The sequence below is a fragment of the Adiantum capillus-veneris genome, chromosome 13 (genome assembly GCF_014529385.1).
Source record: "Adiantum capillus-veneris isolate H3 chromosome 13, ASM1452938v2, whole genome shotgun sequence".
NCBI classification, from domain to species: domain Eukaryota; kingdom Viridiplantae; phylum Streptophyta; class Polypodiopsida; order Polypodiales; family Pteridaceae; genus Adiantum; species Adiantum capillus-veneris.
In genome coordinates this window covers 29,402,639-29,419,843 of record NC_140943.1, presented here as the reverse complement: position 1 = coordinate 29,419,843, position 17,205 = coordinate 29,402,639, and the positions used below count along the sequence as shown (strand labels likewise).

General features: G+C 46.5%; 1 protein-coding gene across 4 annotated transcripts in view; it reads left to right on the top strand.

The window, feature by feature from the left end:
- The window catches only part of LOC147443741 (uncharacterized), a 125,076-nt gene that overhangs the window by 44,947 nt on the left and 62,924 nt on the right, over window positions 1–17,205 (top strand). For all 4 annotated transcript variants that reach the window (XM_086526537.1, XM_086526538.1, XM_086526539.1 and 1 more), the window contains 5 exons: window positions 151–642; window positions 1,110–1,318; window positions 1,451–2,432; window positions 2,516–2,805; window positions 2,883–2,989. In XM_086526537.1, the coding sequence (XP_086382663.1) occupies window positions 151–642; window positions 1,110–1,318; window positions 1,451–2,432; window positions 2,516–2,805; window positions 2,883–2,989 (2,080 nt within the window). The remainder of the gene's footprint in view (window positions 1–150; window positions 643–1,109; window positions 1,319–1,450; window positions 2,433–2,515; window positions 2,806–2,882; window positions 2,990–17,205) is intronic.

The following is a 17,205-nucleotide window of genomic DNA, read 5'->3' as shown; positions in this document are numbered from 1 at the left end:
ACCATTTTATCCCTTTGATGCTGTGTTCAGCTTTTCTGTCTTCTTATGAGTACAGACTGGTATGTGAAAACGTTAATAACAGTGATTCATGTTTATTGAAGAGCATCAAGACCTCATTAAAAATTTTGGTTTTTTTGGGTTTACATGCAGGGAACAACAAATTATCTGTTGATGAGAGTGACCAGGGGCATATATCAAAGGATAAATTGCCATTAATTTCAAATGATAGAAAAATGTCAAAGTCAAAGAATGTATCCGTTTTAGATGAAGATATTCAAGCTGCTGTCGGACTAACAGTGGCAACAGCAGAGACATTGGTAATTGCAGACATTATGAACGGGTGCCAAATGTGCCAAAGTTTGGGACCCACGGCAATTCTGGATGCAGCTCTAATTCTCAGAAGAGAACGAGATGCCTTGGGACTTAATGAATTTGTACTACAAGACCTGCAAGGCACATCTTTAGCGGATTCAAAATGGGAAGAGGACCTGGATGACACAGTTTTGGAAGCAGAATGTTTTGGTACGCTATGGACAGACTCAATGGAGGATTGGACATGGAGGGATAGTTCCAGGCCTGCAAACATGCAATCTCGTGTATGCCCAGTCAAAACTGAGATAGCAGTGAAAACAGTGACTACACGTAAGAAATCTTAAGGCATCTATATTGTCTTGAATTTATTTTTATATCAATACTAAATCCTACTCTTGTTTCAAGATTTTATTGATTTCAATGGGGATGAAGAGTGACGAGTGTGTGTTAAATTTTTGTCCTTACGGTTTAATGGAATAGAAAGCAACATGGTTAGCGGGAGTTATATACTATAGCCCTAATTTGAGTTCGAAGTCATCATAAGAATGGCAAGAGGATCCAGAAAGCAGGTCATTGGTTCAAGGAGGCTCAAAACTCTTTTGTTTTGTGAAAGCCAATAGGTGGGTTGGTTGCTTAATTGATGTTAAGGTACCTGAAGGGCAGGCGGCTGCATTTGACACCCAAAACCAACCATAGAGCTATCATAACTTTTTTTTGCTATGATTTCTGCTGGCATATAACAATGAAACCTATTTAGGACAACTGTGACTTGTAACAAAGACTACGTTTTATGACAGGAAGCACAACTGTACAACATCCTGAGGCTCAATGTGAAGAACGCTCCAGTGATGTAAATGGGGTTATGCAAGGGACAATGACTCATTCATTGCCAGGACTAAATGATAAAACAAATGAGGGAGTTACTTCACACAAGCATATCAAGGCACAAGTCATGGCTCCCAACGAATCCTTTAATAGTCGCTGGCTCGGTGGGTGGACAGGAGTGGTAAGCCTGGCATCAATTATCCTTTTGGCTCATAGGCTCTTTTTTGGCCAGTCGAGTTTAAGATATCTTTCTGTTTTACTCAACATACTTCACTACTTATTGAGGGATAACAGAGCGCTCTGCATCTTTCAGAAATGTGCAGAGGGTAAACAGGCATGCTCAAAGGGATGGCAACCAGAGAAGCGACCTAACAATGGTTTGAAGTTTGAGACAAGTGAGCTGTCTGAGACATGTGGCTTACCTCCTCCCCCTACTGAGAATGTATCGAAGTGTCTAAACGATTTTCAGACCAAGAGTGCCAAGTGTGCAGTCGCTTCAATGCCTGAGGAAGATGCTGAAGCTCTTTCCACAGGTTCTTGTGCAGAAATCTTACTAGCTTTGTCTCAAGCATCTGTAAAGTACTCTTGCTCTTTCCAAGAGCCACTGTGTTCGTTTGTTCCTTGCAGTGTAAATGTAAAGATAAATCCATCTTCCACTGAGCCACCTAGATGCAATGATGCTGAATCTGCTGAAATAACAACGAAGAAATGCATTGCAAACGGGCTAGTGTCTGGTGATAATATGGGTGGTGAACAACACCTGCGGGAAATCTACCCAACAAGAGGCACAAAGCGTACTCATTTAGACTCCCTAAGAATACATAGCACAATTTTTTCGAATCTTCAATGCACACTGCAGCCCGTAAAGAATCATAGTCCTAAGCTAATTCAAGATGATGGAGAGATGCTCAATGACAATGGAGCAGATAGCACTGTCAAAGGAGCTGGATCATTGGTACCTCCTAACAAAAGTGTTCAGTGTGAGCTTATCTTGGAAGAATCTGCTTTGCAGGATTCCCCCCCGCTAATTTGGCATCGTGGTAAGAGGCGTAGGTTGAGAGCTTGCCGAATTGCTGAAAGTGCCTTGACCCAGTGCACATCTTCTGACAGCTTAAGTGGTTCTCCGCCGGTGGATTGTCATGCACTGGCCAGCTGCTCAGAACCTGAGAATATGAATTTTGGAGAGTGGGAAAATCTTAGAGAAATTCAAAAAGATGAAGCTCAGCTGCTATCTTGTGGCAATCAGCTTAGAACTAATTATCACTCGTCAAACGGGGAGCCAGCAGTGCTCCAAGGTAATGTTCACAGACTTTCTTTATGTTGTCCTTTTGAACCTACAGACCTTTGCATGATTAATTACTGTTTGTGCTATGGTCAGAACATTACAATATTAGGGGAACTGCAAAGAGTCATACTAATACCAAACGGAAAATATATACCCGGAGGGAAAGAAGAGGTACCAGTAACCAGATATTTAATGGGGTCAGTTTCCTACTTACGGGATTTTCTGCCAGTCAAAAGAAGATAGTGGAAGATCTCTCTAAGAAAGTTCAAGAGCATGGTGGAGTCATCATGTCAAGTATCCCTAGTTTCTCAAGTCTAAATGGACAGAGGAGACTCCTGAAGCAGCATACAACTTCACATTCTATTGTGTTAGCGCCACAAAAGGTCCTCTTGGCTTTCGGTGATTGAAGCTTTATTGGGATTCTCTGAGATATTCTCACCTGGAATGTTTGCAATTCCAGGTTCGTACTCTGAAGTATCTGTATGGCTGTGCAGCTGGGTTACTTATTGTGAGACCAAATTGGGTGGATGAAATGATTGCGAAGAAAGGCTTGCTTTTCAATCACAAGTAAGTTCTGTTTTTATGCTTGTCTTGAGTGGGAATTTAAAAGCTTCGAGCAGGTGGATGGTATAGTTGGTGAGCCATCAGAGGATACAAAGCACAACAATCTTTCATTAATAACCTTTGAATAGGCTTTTTCTACAAGTTTGAAATGACAGAATCTAGGAGTTCTTTGATTTCGGAGAAAATTGGGCTCATGACAGAACTGATAAGAAGGGAATTAACTTAAACTAGAGGGGTCTGCTTACATCAAAAGTACTGAGAGGTTGACTGGATGAGGAGTTTCAACAGTAGTCCATACGCTAGCTTAAAACCAGGACAATGACCACTTAACAAGGGTTCATGAAAACAAATGTCCTTAAACAATGTTATGGAGTCCATCGTGGATAGGGCCACCATAGACCACTCGGCAAAATTCTGAGAGGTGATGTGGCTTGGAAAGTGCCCACCTGACGGACTGCTATGGACATCCTCGAGAATAATGCTCACCTCATGTGGGGAAACACACCTGCAAAGCACCCCATCTGGTCCAAACTTATACAGTTGGCCACCTATCGAAGTAAAGGGCTTAGATAAGTAATCTCTTTTTTGCAGAGGGGAAGCATCTAGAGGGTACAAGCTAGTGGTGAGTAATTGAAGTACATCCCCAAACCACTCCGGAGTAGTGTCAACCTTGAAAAGACAACTGTCTGGCAAATCAGCTTTAATTCCCAAAGCCACTTCACCTGACTCAACTACAGAAAGGTGATCAGCCATGACATGGTGCTTCCAGGCCTGAGGACCCTCCTCAAAGTCAAACTCTTGAAACAAGAGTAACCAAAAGGACTCAGTAATTATCGTGAAGTGCACACTTGATAGATAGTGTCGAAACACTTGAAGAGCATAGACTTTGGCCAACCTTCCCTTTCAGCGGTGCTGTAGTTGTGCTCTGCTCTAGTGAGGAGTAGCCGGCTTGCATAGTAAACCGGGCAATCCAGGTTGTACACTGTACTTGGCTAAGTAAGGACATCACCTACAGCAGTCAGACTAGCATCAGTATGAACGTGGAACGTTAGAGACCAATCTGGGGCAGCCAATATGGGTGAGACGGTTCTTCAAATAGGCAAAAGCTTGGGCCTTTTCCTTTGACCACTGGAAGGGAATAGAAGCACTGGTTAGCGAGGCTGGGCAATATCTACATCCTAATAAGGCGGCGAGGATATCTTGTATTGCCAAAAAACTGTGTACCCTTGGGATTGATTGGTGGAGGCAACCTTGAAATAGCAACCACCTTATCTGGATCTAGAGCAAGGCCCTTAGTGGAAACTATATGGCCAAGAAGCGTACTTTGTCACTAAAAAGTAACACTTGTTTGGATTAAGCTTGAGGCATCGGTGTTCCTCCAAGCTTTTAAGAGGAGAAGAACATTGGGCCTTAGAAGCTTGACTTGCAAATGTGAGATATTATGTGAGCAGAGGGCTGCAAATGATGTAAACCACTCAAGTGGAGGGTGGAGCATTTTTCAATCCAAAAGGCATCTTGGTGTAAGTGAAAGTACCCCAGGGAGTCACAACAAAGGCAGTTTTCGTTTGGTCATCAGGGTGAATGGCCACCTGATTGTATCCACTACGAGCATGACCAACATCTTTTAATATCCACTCAGTGTGTAGTAGCCTTGTTAGGGGCTTGGAAATCAATAGAGACCCGAGTTTTGTTAGATTGCTTCATGCGTGCTAGCACCATAGGGGGACAACGACTTTTTTTTTTCCGAGAAAAAGATCCTTCTATTAGTTAATGAAACTGCCCAAAGGGCTACAACCACCTCTTCAAGAGAGGGCTACAACAACCATGATGGGGAGACTCTCCCGATGAAAAAACAGCATATGTACAATGAGGCTAAATCAAGAGATGAGAGGAGGGAAATTTCCACACAGGTGGTTGGTAGTGCCATTGGAGTACACCCTGGACCATGGTGTAGAAAGGCCCAGGACGCCAGAGTCGAAGGAAAGCCTCTGTGCGCTCCCGCATGCGGTCGGAGCTGCCCTGTAGTCTCTCAAGCTGTCCTCTGAGAGTGTGGATCAGCTCTAGCCAAAGATCGTGAACAGTCTCTGCTGGTGGCACAGGGCGAGCCTCAAAGATGCGGAAGCAACGGGCCCGCCAGATGAACCAAGAGTGTCAGGCCACTGATGAGCTCCCAACACTCCTCTCTCTCACTTCACCACTCCTGTGGAGTAAGCTCTGTGGCAGGCTGGAGTGTAGGTCGCCCCCCCTGCATCACTATCATCCTGCTGGTGGAAGATAGCTCAAATTGAAGTGCCGGGCCCGTGAGGGTGGACCAAGCTGCTGCTCCCCAAGTGTACTGTCGAGCCGTGGAGAGAGTAGGCATCAGCCGAAGAACACGAAGCCACACCTGCTGTGCTAAAGGACAGTCCCAAAGACAGTTACGTTGACTCTCCACAAGATGGTCACAAGCTGCACATGCGGCCAAGAGACCACTATGCACTAGCCAGCTCCCAACTGCTGTAGCTCTGTGTGCGACCAGCCACTGAAACAAGGTGACTCGCCTCGGCTGTCTGGAATCCCACAACCTCTCCCTAAAAGGCTGCCAAGAACTCAGCTGTGAGACCCTCCTCCTGCCAATGAGGTGCTACGGCGGGGCGGGTCTCTCTTTGTGCTGCTAGTATGTGACGTCCCAGTCGAACAGTGTACTGAAAGAACGGGACACTTGGGTGGTCTGCAGAAGAGAAAGGGTCCCTCCAAAGACACTCTCCAGGATCCCACTGTACTCGTGCCAGTGGACATCACTCCCAAGCCCACAGTCTCCAGTGTCCAGTCTCAAGAGCTGTTGGGTCAGGATCAATGACACAAGTCCTCCCACAGATGCCCACCACTCGGATCCTCTAAAAACAGCACTCTGCCACCTGTGGGCCTCTACTGCAACTCGCTGTAAGCGTCCCTCACCTTGTAACTCGAAAAACAGGGATGACACAGTCTATGAGCAGGCCCGGACTGAGATGAGAACCTCCAGTCGTGTGAAGGCTCCCATCCACCTGGGTGCTAATGGCTCGAGAGGTGTGAGCCAATCAGCTGGAACTGCCTCTGAGATGTTCTGGCACATGCTCTGCACCCCTCTCATGCCCTGTAGCTGGAAACCCTGCAACTCCTCTGACAAGCCTGAAAACTCTAACCAGTCACCTAAAGAGCGCGCTGGACCCGCTGCCATGGGACCTCAGGAAACATGAGGTCGACTACCAACCAAGTGGCCTCTCTGAGTGCTAACCATGGGGTTCCAAACAAGGGGCTGTCATAGGTGCTCCTCCGTGCACGTAGGCTGTCGCTGCTCCAGGCCTTGCCGCAAGTGCTCCCAAGATCGAAGAAAACTCACAGCGAAGCGGTCCTCCAATCTCCTGCTTAAACAAACTCTGCGCATCTCTGTGAAGATCCATCTGATCGAAGGTCGCCAGGGGCCTCCAGCCTGAGGCACCCTAGCACGAAGCCGCTGTAGCAAGAACTCCTTCCAAGGCTCCTCACCAGGAAGAAGTCCTCTGACTATGAACTTCCCAAGAAGGGCTCTGCTCTGCTGTGCTGGGTCAATGATCCCAAGCCCTCCCTGTGAACAACAAAGAGTGATATCCTGCCAAGCCACTTTGGCTCGGGCTATCTGAGTGTCACGTCCTGACCAAAGGAAGTTCCTGATCAGCCTCTCTACCTGGCTGATACAAGAACTCGAGAAGGTACAGCAAGAAGTGATGTACTACATAGTCGCCAACAACACCTGGTTGGCCACTACTACTCTGCCAGCCAAAGAAAGTCGTGCTGAGCTTCAGTGTAACAACTTCCTCCTGATAGACAGGAGGAGGGGAGCAATCTGCTGCTCGGGAGACAAGTCCAAACCAACCTGACAGCCCAAGTACCGAACTGCAGTCCTTGGGGGAATCCACCTAAAACCCTCTCCTGGCATCCAATCGAGCACAGGAGCACTACCAACAGAGAAAGCCACTGTCTTTCTCCAGTTGATCAGTGCGCCAGATGCACAACAGAAGGTCTCCAGAGCCTGCTCACACTTGTGAAGGTTGACCTCCTGGCCATCTAAGTACAAGGCTGAGTCGTCAACAAACTCAGTGTCCAGTAGCTCATCTCCCCGAATATGGAGTGCTAAGTCCCGTAGACCAACCTGCTGCGACACCGAAAACCTGCTCATCGTCTCAGCATAGAACAGAAAGAGGAAGGGGGCAAGAGGACAGCCCTGTCTGATCGAGCGTGTGAGCATGAAACGATCGCCTCTACCTCCTGCCAAAAGTACCTGAGTGTGTGCCTGTCTGTACAAAGCTGACACCCCTCTGATCCAAGCATCTGAGAAACCCATCCTGCGTAGAGTGCCCTCTAGAAAGTCCCAGTCAACTCTGTCGTATGCCTTCTCAAAATCGAGAAGAAGAATCACCAGGTCCTCACCACGGCGCCGCGCTAGGGCAGAAGCCTCCCAAAAAGTAAAGATGTTGTCAAGGATAGTGCGCTCCTTGACAAGACCTGTCTGAGTCCCATGTATAAGGCTCTCTAGAAGTAGCCGGATCCTCAAACTCAGAGCCTTGGCAAGAATTTTGTAGGTTGAGTTGAGGATGGTGATGGGGTGCCATTGTCGAATCTCATCCAAGGAGCCACCCTCCTTGGGAATGAGGTAAATCAGACCCTCACTCATGCTGTCAGGCATCACTCCTGTGTGCAAGATGTACTGAAAAGCACTACAGAGATCTGGGCCAAGCAAGTCCCAATACTCCAAGAAAAAACTGGGAGTCAATCCATCCTCACCTGGAAAGCTATCACGGGGGAGGGCACTAAGAGCCGTGTGCAGCTCCTCAAGCTGAAGTGGCGACTTAAGCCTCTAACGCATCTCCTTAGTCACAAGGCAAGGCATCTGTGCCCACACTTGCTCCCTGCATGCATCTTGACGCTCTGACTGAGGCCCTGCAGACAGTAACTCACGGTAAAAGTCAGTAGCAACTGCACGCATATTCTCGTGCTCAGAAGCAACTGACTTGTCGGGCCTCCTCAACCGACTGACATTGGCATGTGAATGCCGAGGTCCCACTGCCTCGAAGAAAGCACCAGTCCCTCTGTCGCCCACCTGTGTCCATTGAGATGCCTGCCGATGGAAAGCAAACTCATGTCGCTGCTCCTCTGTGCTAACAAGCTCCTGGCAAGCCTGCTGTAGCTGCTCCTCCACCCAAGGACTGTCTGGATGCTGCTCCTGCATCCTCTGCAACGAAGCAATGCCCCGTCTGAGACGCTGCTCCTCCTCTCTCGCTGCAGCCCGGCGAGCCAAAGACTCCTGGAGAAAGAAACGACTAATCTGAGCTAGTCCTGAGGCCACTCTGTCAACAGGAGAATCCTGCCTGTCCAAGTTCTCTGTCCAGAGAGCCTCTACTCGCTCTCTGAGTGCAGAGTCCAGCAAGACCCTCTCTGGGATGCGAAGCATTGTGCTCCCCCTCCTTTGCCTGTCTGCCGCTGTGAGGATCATTGGTGCATGGTCCGAGAAGGAGGTTCCTGCCAGAATGCCAACTGTCCCTCCCAAGTCACTGAAATGGTCACTATTGTAGAAGCGATCTATCCGCGATAGATTCCTTCCTCCCACTCTGCGGTCTTAACGAGAGAAGGCTAGGTTGTCTGGGGGCCTCATAAAAGTAGAGTGCTGCCACACATCCGAGACCCTCATAGTCATACAAAACCTCTCCCAAGCTGCCAGCTCAACTCCATGCACAGTAGTATGGCTACCACCAATCCTGTCAGAAGGGTCCTCCAGGGGGACAACCACTTGGAGTGGTCCATTGCAACAATAATACCTGCGTCTTGTATTTTTTCCAACTTTTGCTTTATTGCGATTGATTCAGCTTGTAGGCCCAACCTCTTACGTGTTGGTATGGTACCATTGACTAGGGGGATCGTGTGGAGTATGGACTCCTAGCTAGAGGGATACCTTCAGACCATGCAAAGTCATCTTTAAAGGGTTGCATAAAGGATATTTCTTGATCAATGAGCGTTGTGTAGTCCCACAACCAAGACGCCAAGAGAATAGGCCGAGGGCTCTCTGGGTTGCCCAGGTTGATCTCTGTCACGTGACACATCCAACCCTATGTGTTCGTGAACAAGCTACAACATAATAGGGTTCAGTCAATCTAGATTAGCAGTGATCTGGCACTTTTGTGAGTCTTCGTAGACCGTGCATGCCCAGTCACTTAGTGTCGATGCATATCCTGTGGTTGCACACAGCATGATCATCAGTATTCCCTTCAGAATCCATCAGATTCAGTCAGGGGAATTTTCCAGTGCATTTAGCCTATTTTCCCTATTTTTGGTATTTTCACTTATTCTTTTTAAGTGACTTTCCAACAAAAGTAGGTAGGGCAATTTTGCTAAGTTAACATATAAGCAAACCCAAGTTAGCACTAAATGGCCGAAGAGGCAGCAGGAGCACATGCTCAACAGGCACCTTCTCAGCAGAACCCCGCAAGAACCCCTTGGCGTTTTGATCTCCCCATCCTCGCCACCCCCATCAGCCCTAGCGTTTTCTAGCGCCAGGTCATCTCCCCTCTTGGCGACCCTCCCCAACGGCCATCGCCAAAAAGGCCTTCCTCCTGGCGTTTTCCCCCATGACCGGCAGCCCGACCCCAGCAACAAGCACTAGCGTTTTTCAGCCAAAACGCTGCAGTCTCATTGGCGTTTTTCGGCCCAGAACATATCAGATGAAAACGCAGATTTTCAGCAGACAAAAACACAAATTCAGCAGCCCATAAAAATGCAGCAGATTCAGCCTAATTGGTTGCAGATACATCCCCATTTTCAGCCTCGAAAACGCAGCCAAAACAGTCATTTTCAGCCACCGAAACAGCCCCAAATTTCAGCAGATAGAGGACCACAGATTTCAGCCATAAAGTCGTCGTCGTCATCACCGTCGTCGTCATCGGCATAGTCCCAAGTTGCATCAGTCCATTGCATCCGCATTGTACCACTTTGTGTAATCATAAGTAGACCACTCTCGCCGACGAGAGTGGGGTCTTCGGAGGAGGGTTTTACAACGTCTTTGGCGTATCTCTCTTCTCTCTCTATCTCTCAGTCTCATTCACTTACACGCATAGTGTCCATTCACTTTGTTTGTGATCATAGCACTTTTCATTAATAACGGAAGGCTCTCCCTTCCATAAGAACTAAAAGGAACCTTGAGCACAGTTCGGAGCACTCATCTTGAGCAAAGCGCAAACAATCATTCCGCCGCACCTTACATTGGTATCAGAGCTTTTGCAGTGTTCTGTATCACTCAAGGAAAGAACCACAAGAACCACAAGATTTTTTTTTTGCTTGTTGAGGTCGCACGAACCCAAGTTTGCTTTTGCGTGTCGATTCCTAATTGTGTTTTGTTGAAGAGTGACAGGAATCCCAAGAAAGAAGGGCTTGTCTAGGCTCCCCTTGTGTCTCTTTCACTCATTGAGAGGAGACCGTGCACTTAGCGGCCGGCCAATCGACGTGAGGTGGGAAAAAGAAACCTTGGTGTGAGCGCAAGGCTGCCAAGGGGTGTGCGCGCGGAAAAGAGTAGAACTCGGGTGAAGAGAAGATCCTTCTTAAACGCGATTTGCAAGCGGAAGAAAACCTCAAGAACCTCAAGACCCTCAAGAACCCAAGAACCCAAGACCCTCCAGAACCCAAGTTCCTCATGAACTTAAGAACCAAAGATCATAGTGCATGGTCGTCACCCAAAGCGGAATGGATACTTCGCATACAGGTGATGAGCATGAGAGAGGCGACGAAGGATTCTCCCCACCAGGAGATTTTTCCAACCCTTCTCCTTCGCCATCTACACCTCGAGTTTTTTAACTCCTATGGAGATGATGGTCAAGTCAATGATGGACATGATGTTGGCACAACAAGAAGCGACTCGCATCACTTTAGAAGCGAATCGAGTTGTGTTGGCACAACAAAAAACCAATCGCCTTGCTTCCGAAACGTGAGTGCGATGAACAAAATGAACGAAAAGCAGAAAGGCAGGCCAAGCGTAAGCTCAAAGGGAGCTACGCACTCAAGAATTTATTTCCCAAGTGCTAGCCTCGAAGACCGAACCACCCAAAGATCGTGGGAGTTCCTCAAGTGATGCAAGCCATGATGCGGATTCCAAACATCCAGTCACAGAGAAGTTGACTTTCAGTAAGTATGACGGTAAGATGGATGCTACGGTTATTCATTCTTGGTTGCATCAATTTAATGCTTATTTTGCGATAACTAAGAAGACAAGAAATAGCAAAGTTTGACGGTAGCTATGTACCTTGCCGGTGATGCCATCAATTGGTACCACGCATGGCAAGAGGCATAGCTAGCCGCGCACCTAGCGGAAGCCGACGGATTCATGCCCCTTTCCTTCGATTGGGCTGATTTCCAAGACAAGCTCAAGGTGCGGTTTATGCCACCTCAGTACCTCGAACGATTGAAAGACGATTGGTGCTCTCTCAAGCAAAATGGTATGCCAGTCATGTCTTTTTCTAATCGTGTTTTGCAGCTAGGCACTCAATTACGAAAATCGGATGATGCGCGCAAAGAAGCTTTTCTCTTTGGATTGGACGAGTATATCAAGTACGATGTCGAGGTACTCGATCCAATCGATCTCAACAAGGCGGTAGCGATTGCTCTCGCACAGGAGATGAAGCATAACAAGGGAAAGCCTAAGGAGAACAAGACTTCCACAAGTACCTCGCAGACTTCTCAGAACCCTCAAAATGGTAAGAACGGTAAGAATGGTAAGAATGATAACTCTTCTAACCAATCTTCCAACAGTCTCTCAACAAAGAATTCTTCCAATGAATCTAAGGGTAAGGCTAACACAATTGCTAAACCTAAGCTTACTCCAGATGAAAAAGTAGCACAAGGAATTGTAGGAGGATACATCACGTCGGAGGAGCAAAGCACTTATTCTAAGGAAGGTCGTTGTTTTCATTGTCACATTAAGGGTCACATAAAAAGAACATGTCCTAAGCTTGAATCGAATGAATCTAAAGAACCCACAACACCCACTTCCTCTGTGAATGCAATGAATGATAACACGAGTGTGCCCAAAGTTTCTCAGGACCCTCCCATTGATGATTCTCTCATTAAATGTTATGGTCGTACGTCGGGACTCCGTTTTGTCATATTGTTTGACCCAGGTAGTATGCATGATGTGATCAGTTCCTCTCTTCTTGAGAGAGCCCGCCTCGAAGTTAGTCCGAGATCTCCTATCGAGTTCTCTGGCTTTCGTCCTGGTATGGACGCTCTCATCACGGAGGAGTGCCTTGATGTGTTGTTTGTAATTCAACATACTGCCTTCACTAGAAGATTTGTTGTTTCTCCTCTCTCAGGATGTGATATGATTTTGGGCATTCCATGGTTTCGTGATACTAACGCTCTCATTGATTTTGAGGCTAACGCTTTAACTCTCAATGCCAAAAGTGATTCTCCTACTGTCATTCATGGAGAGGACATTGCTCATTCTCCATCTCTCATTGCTCATTCTCCATCTCTCATTGCTAATATGCAGAACAAGATTGAAAGGATTCAGGAGAAGGAGGAGACTCTCTCAGTCTCTTTTTCTCCAAAACATGACACACAGGATTTGCATGATTGTCTAAAGCATGATGATGATTTGATTGACAATGATTTACATGATCATTTGGATGACAAAGAGAAGCATGATGATTTGCATGATCAAGATGTGATTTCTCACAAGCATGATGAGTTGCATGAAGAAGATGTGATTGTTCACAAGGATGATGTGTTAGTGGATGCTTTTTCTAGCGAAGCTAACCTCGTTGTTGATTCAATCAATCACGAAGAACCGATCTTGGCTTTCGAGTCGAGGTCCAAAGAATCCCCACAGGACCATTCGATCATTGAGGAAGAAGCGCTCTTGGCTCTCGAGCCTAGGTCCAAAGAACCCTCACAGGAAGTATTATGTGTTCGCATGATTGATACGTACGCATTGTTCGAGTGTTTCATTCGTGATCGTTTCCTGTATTTTAGTCACCATCTTTATGTGATCCCTTTTTCTAGGCATGACATATTGTATGTTGAACACGTTTCTCTCATGGATGGGCACGAATGTATGCGGATTTTTCATGAAAAATTGAAAAGTATGTATGTAAGGAAGTCACATTCCATGTCTCTTCCTTGGCATGACACAATTGTAGACAGAGCACATGAAAGTATGAGCACCAAGCATGGGGATTTCCGTTGTGAATTGCCACAGTTGATTGCTTTAGATCAAGAGAGAAAGATTCGATCTCATTGTTTGCATGTGTGATGAACGGTTTAGCACTCCATCTATTGGTTCATCTACATTGCATGCACAGTCTTTGAGGAAGACAAGATTTTTTCCCTTCACTTTACATGGAATGGGTATGTTCATGGTTTTGTGCTGGAAGTGGTTTCAGGAATTTTCAGCCATGGAGATTCTTGAAGAAGAAGGAAGCAGGACTCTAGACGAAGTTGAAGCAAGGAAGGAGCCACAGAAGACTTTGTGTCGCTTTCGGCGCGGCCCAAAGAAGCAAGCGTTGCAGACCTTTATGAAGTTCAAGTACTGCACGACCAACACATCAGAGTGGGCCTACGAAGAGTCCCTTCCAGGATTCCGGATGCTATTGGCGATCTCCCTCGAGCCATACAGTTCGGTACCTGTACCTCACTTTGAAAAGGAGGGGATGTCACGTGATACATCCAACCCTATGTGTCCGTGGACAAGCTACGACATAACAGGGTTCAGTCAGTCTAGATTAGTAGTGATCTGGCACTTTTGTGAGTCTATTCGTAGACCATGCATGCCCAGTCACTTAGTGTCGATGCATATTCTCTGGTTGCACACAACATGATTATCATTATTCCCTTCAGAATCCATCAGATCTAGTCAGGGGAATTTTCCAGTGCATTTAGCCTATTTTCCCTATTTTTGGTATTTTCACTTATTCTTTTTAAGTGACTTTCCAACAAAAGTAGGTAGGGCAATTTTGCTAAGTTAACATATAAGCAAACCCAAGTTAGCACTAAATGGCCGAAGAGGCAGTAGGAGCACATGCTCAACACGCACCTTCTCAGCAGAACCCCGCAAGAACCCCTTGGCGTTTTGATCTCCCCATCCTCGCCACCCCCATCAGCCCTAGCGTTTTTTAGCGCCAGGTCATCTCCCCTCTTGGCGACCCCCCCCAACGGCCATCGCCAAAAAGGCCTTCCTCCTGGCGTTTTCCCCCATGACCGGCAGCCCGACCTCAGCAACAAGCACTAGCGTTTTTCAGCCAAAACGCTGCAGTCTCATTGGCGTTTTTCGGCCCAGAACATATCAGATGAAAACGCAGATTTTCAGCAGACAAAAACACAAATTCAGCAGCCCATAAAAATGCAGCAGATTCAGCCTAATTGGTTGCAGATGCATCCCCATTTTCAGCCTCGAAAACGCAGCCAAAACAGTCATTTTCAGCCACCGAAACAGCCCCAAATTTCAGCAGATAGAAGACCACAGATTTCAGCCATAAAGTCGCCGTCGTCATCACCGTTGTCGTCATCGGCATAGTCCCAAGTTGCATCAGTCCATTGCATCCGCATTGTAGCACTTTGTGTAATCATAAGTAGACCACTCTCGCCGACGAGAGTGGGGTCTTCGGAGGAGGGTTTTACAACGTCTCTGGTGTCGTATCTCTCTTCTCTCTCTATCTCTCAGTCTCATTCACTTGCACGCACAGTGTCCATTCACTTTGTTTGTGATCATAGCACTTTCCATTAAGAACGGAAGGCTCTCCCTTCCATAAGAACTAAAAGGAACCTTGAGCACAGTTCGGAGCACTCATCTTGAGCAAAGCGCAAACAATCATTCCGCTGCACCTTACAACCTCCTTGACAGGTTGGGTGAGGGGGTAGAAGGGGTGTCCATCTGAAGAGGAGGCAGTCTTTTGGAGCACAGAGACATGATGGGGGGGTTTTGGTCAATGGGGAAGTTTCCATGTTCTTCTTGTAGTCAACTGCTAGGAAGGTCCTCAAATGGTAAATCTTCAAACATATCTTCTCTCGCGGAGGACTTGGGTGCTGAGGGGGTGGACTGAGGGGTGTGATGCAATGGGGAATTCTTCGCCTGGTGGTGGTCCTTGATGGGTTCTCCTAGCCGCAAAGTCTCCACTAGAATAGGAGGAGTTGCTGTTGTTTGTGAGTTTGCATTGGCATCAGGGTCTCGGTCAGTAGGAAAACTTGTAAGAGGTAGTCCATGTAGGAGGCCTACAATGTCACTGGCACTGGACATGGTAGCAGTTATAGTAGGTCTTGGGTTCACACGTGGCGGACATTCTCGACTGGCATGGATAGTAGACTATTTAGACTAGTCGACCAGCTTGCCAAGTTGTCTTGCTTGGACTACTTGACCAGCTGGACTATTAGACTGGTAGACCATTCGGCTAGATTAGTGACCTTGTTGAGGCTAGCTAGTCCCCTGCTGAAGCAAGCAAGCCAAAGTTTATCTCAATTAGGAGGTCTACCGCGTACCTTGATAAATTTTTGTCCATACTCATCCTCATAGATGAATTCTTTACCCCAAGTTTTATGAGCCAACTATAAGATCATTTTGAACCTTAGCCCCTGGTGTTGATTGAGAGTACCTTTGTTGTCATTGATTAGATCATGCATATTGTAGGTGGTTGATCTAGTTCCTTCGCAAAAAAATGTATGTGCCAAAAATGGGAACACCTGTAGCAAGGAAAATTTGTATTGGTGCTCAGTGCGTGCAAGTGGGTAGTCTTGTAGCAGTACTCTCAATCTCACTCAAAGTCTCATCAGTGTGTGCTAGCATGTAGTGCTATTCAAATAGGATAACTCAAACTGTACTGCACAATGAAACTATGAAATTGAAAGAATGGAACCATTAAGTAGAAGTGGAGATGACACAAGAGATACACATGTATTGCTCAACCCAGCCTTGGTACACTACAAAGGACCCAAGTAGAAGACACTAACTGACAGCATGCTCAGCTCTAGACCATGAACTGTGCTACTAGGATACAATGCGGGTCTTGAGGCTACTTAGTGCAGGGATATTATATATATGCTGTAGTAGGTGCGACTCCCCACTCAAGACATTAGGTTCAAGACACTAGGCTCAATGATAGACACTGATACCTCAAGACTGATATATATACAATGATAAAATATCTGCCATCGTTGGTGAGTAGACGAGGTAGACCCTGTAGATCGTGGCCGATGATAGAATAGGCAGGCGCTAGGACACACTCATGACGTGGCTATAACTCGTCTGTCTTGTACCAAAGGACTTGTCCGGTCCACCATTTGCAACAGTCTAGACTAGGGACTCTGGTCCATGACAATCCCATAAACTGACACTCCAGTTTAGAGACTATCAGCACTGTGGCTGGGCTACATTTCTATGCTAGATCCACATGCTTGAGTACAAGTAGTGTTGGTGACACCACGCTACCTCGGTAATAGCAAGGATACATCATCAAAAGGCTCTAGAAGTGGCACATTGTATAGAGTAATGCATCTCTGCTAAGCAAAGCACAAGACCCCACCCCACCTGGGAGGAGACCTAGACATCCGTATCAAAGGGATTATCAAGCATTAAAGGAGAAAGATGCCAAGACATTCATTTAAAGAGATATACACTTTCTCATATGAGGGATACTCCATTGAGAGGCTTATCGATGACAGGTAATACACTTCTTTCTTTCCATCACTCATCGGCGACATCATAAGTGAAGAATCATCGATATATCCAATTCGTCCCTCATGTATCGAGGTTACTTATTACATGTAATGCTAGTCTAATTATAGTCTACATAGTGCACCATCGTCTCCATGCACTGTGGTCTCTCAGCCTCGTCACCCCCTTGTATCCATGTATCTGCCTTGGATTTTGAGCTTAGATACTGCCATACCTGGACATTGTTGTACTGACATAGAACATTGGGGTTTAATTATTTACTCCTCTTGACATTATATGGTGTTGTGCTATATTTATGTAGTCTATTGCCATTGCAGTCTATTTTGGTCTTCTTACATTGCTCTCTTTGTCTCTTGTTGAGTGAGGCAGCAGGCTTTTGCATAGTGCACTGAGGTTACCACTACAATACGCATATTGTTGCTACTTGTGCATCAATTTTCAGTTCTTATTGCATTGTTGTTTTTAGTTCTGTTGAGTGAGGCTTCTGCATACCAAAGGGAGGTCACTCTACTACATT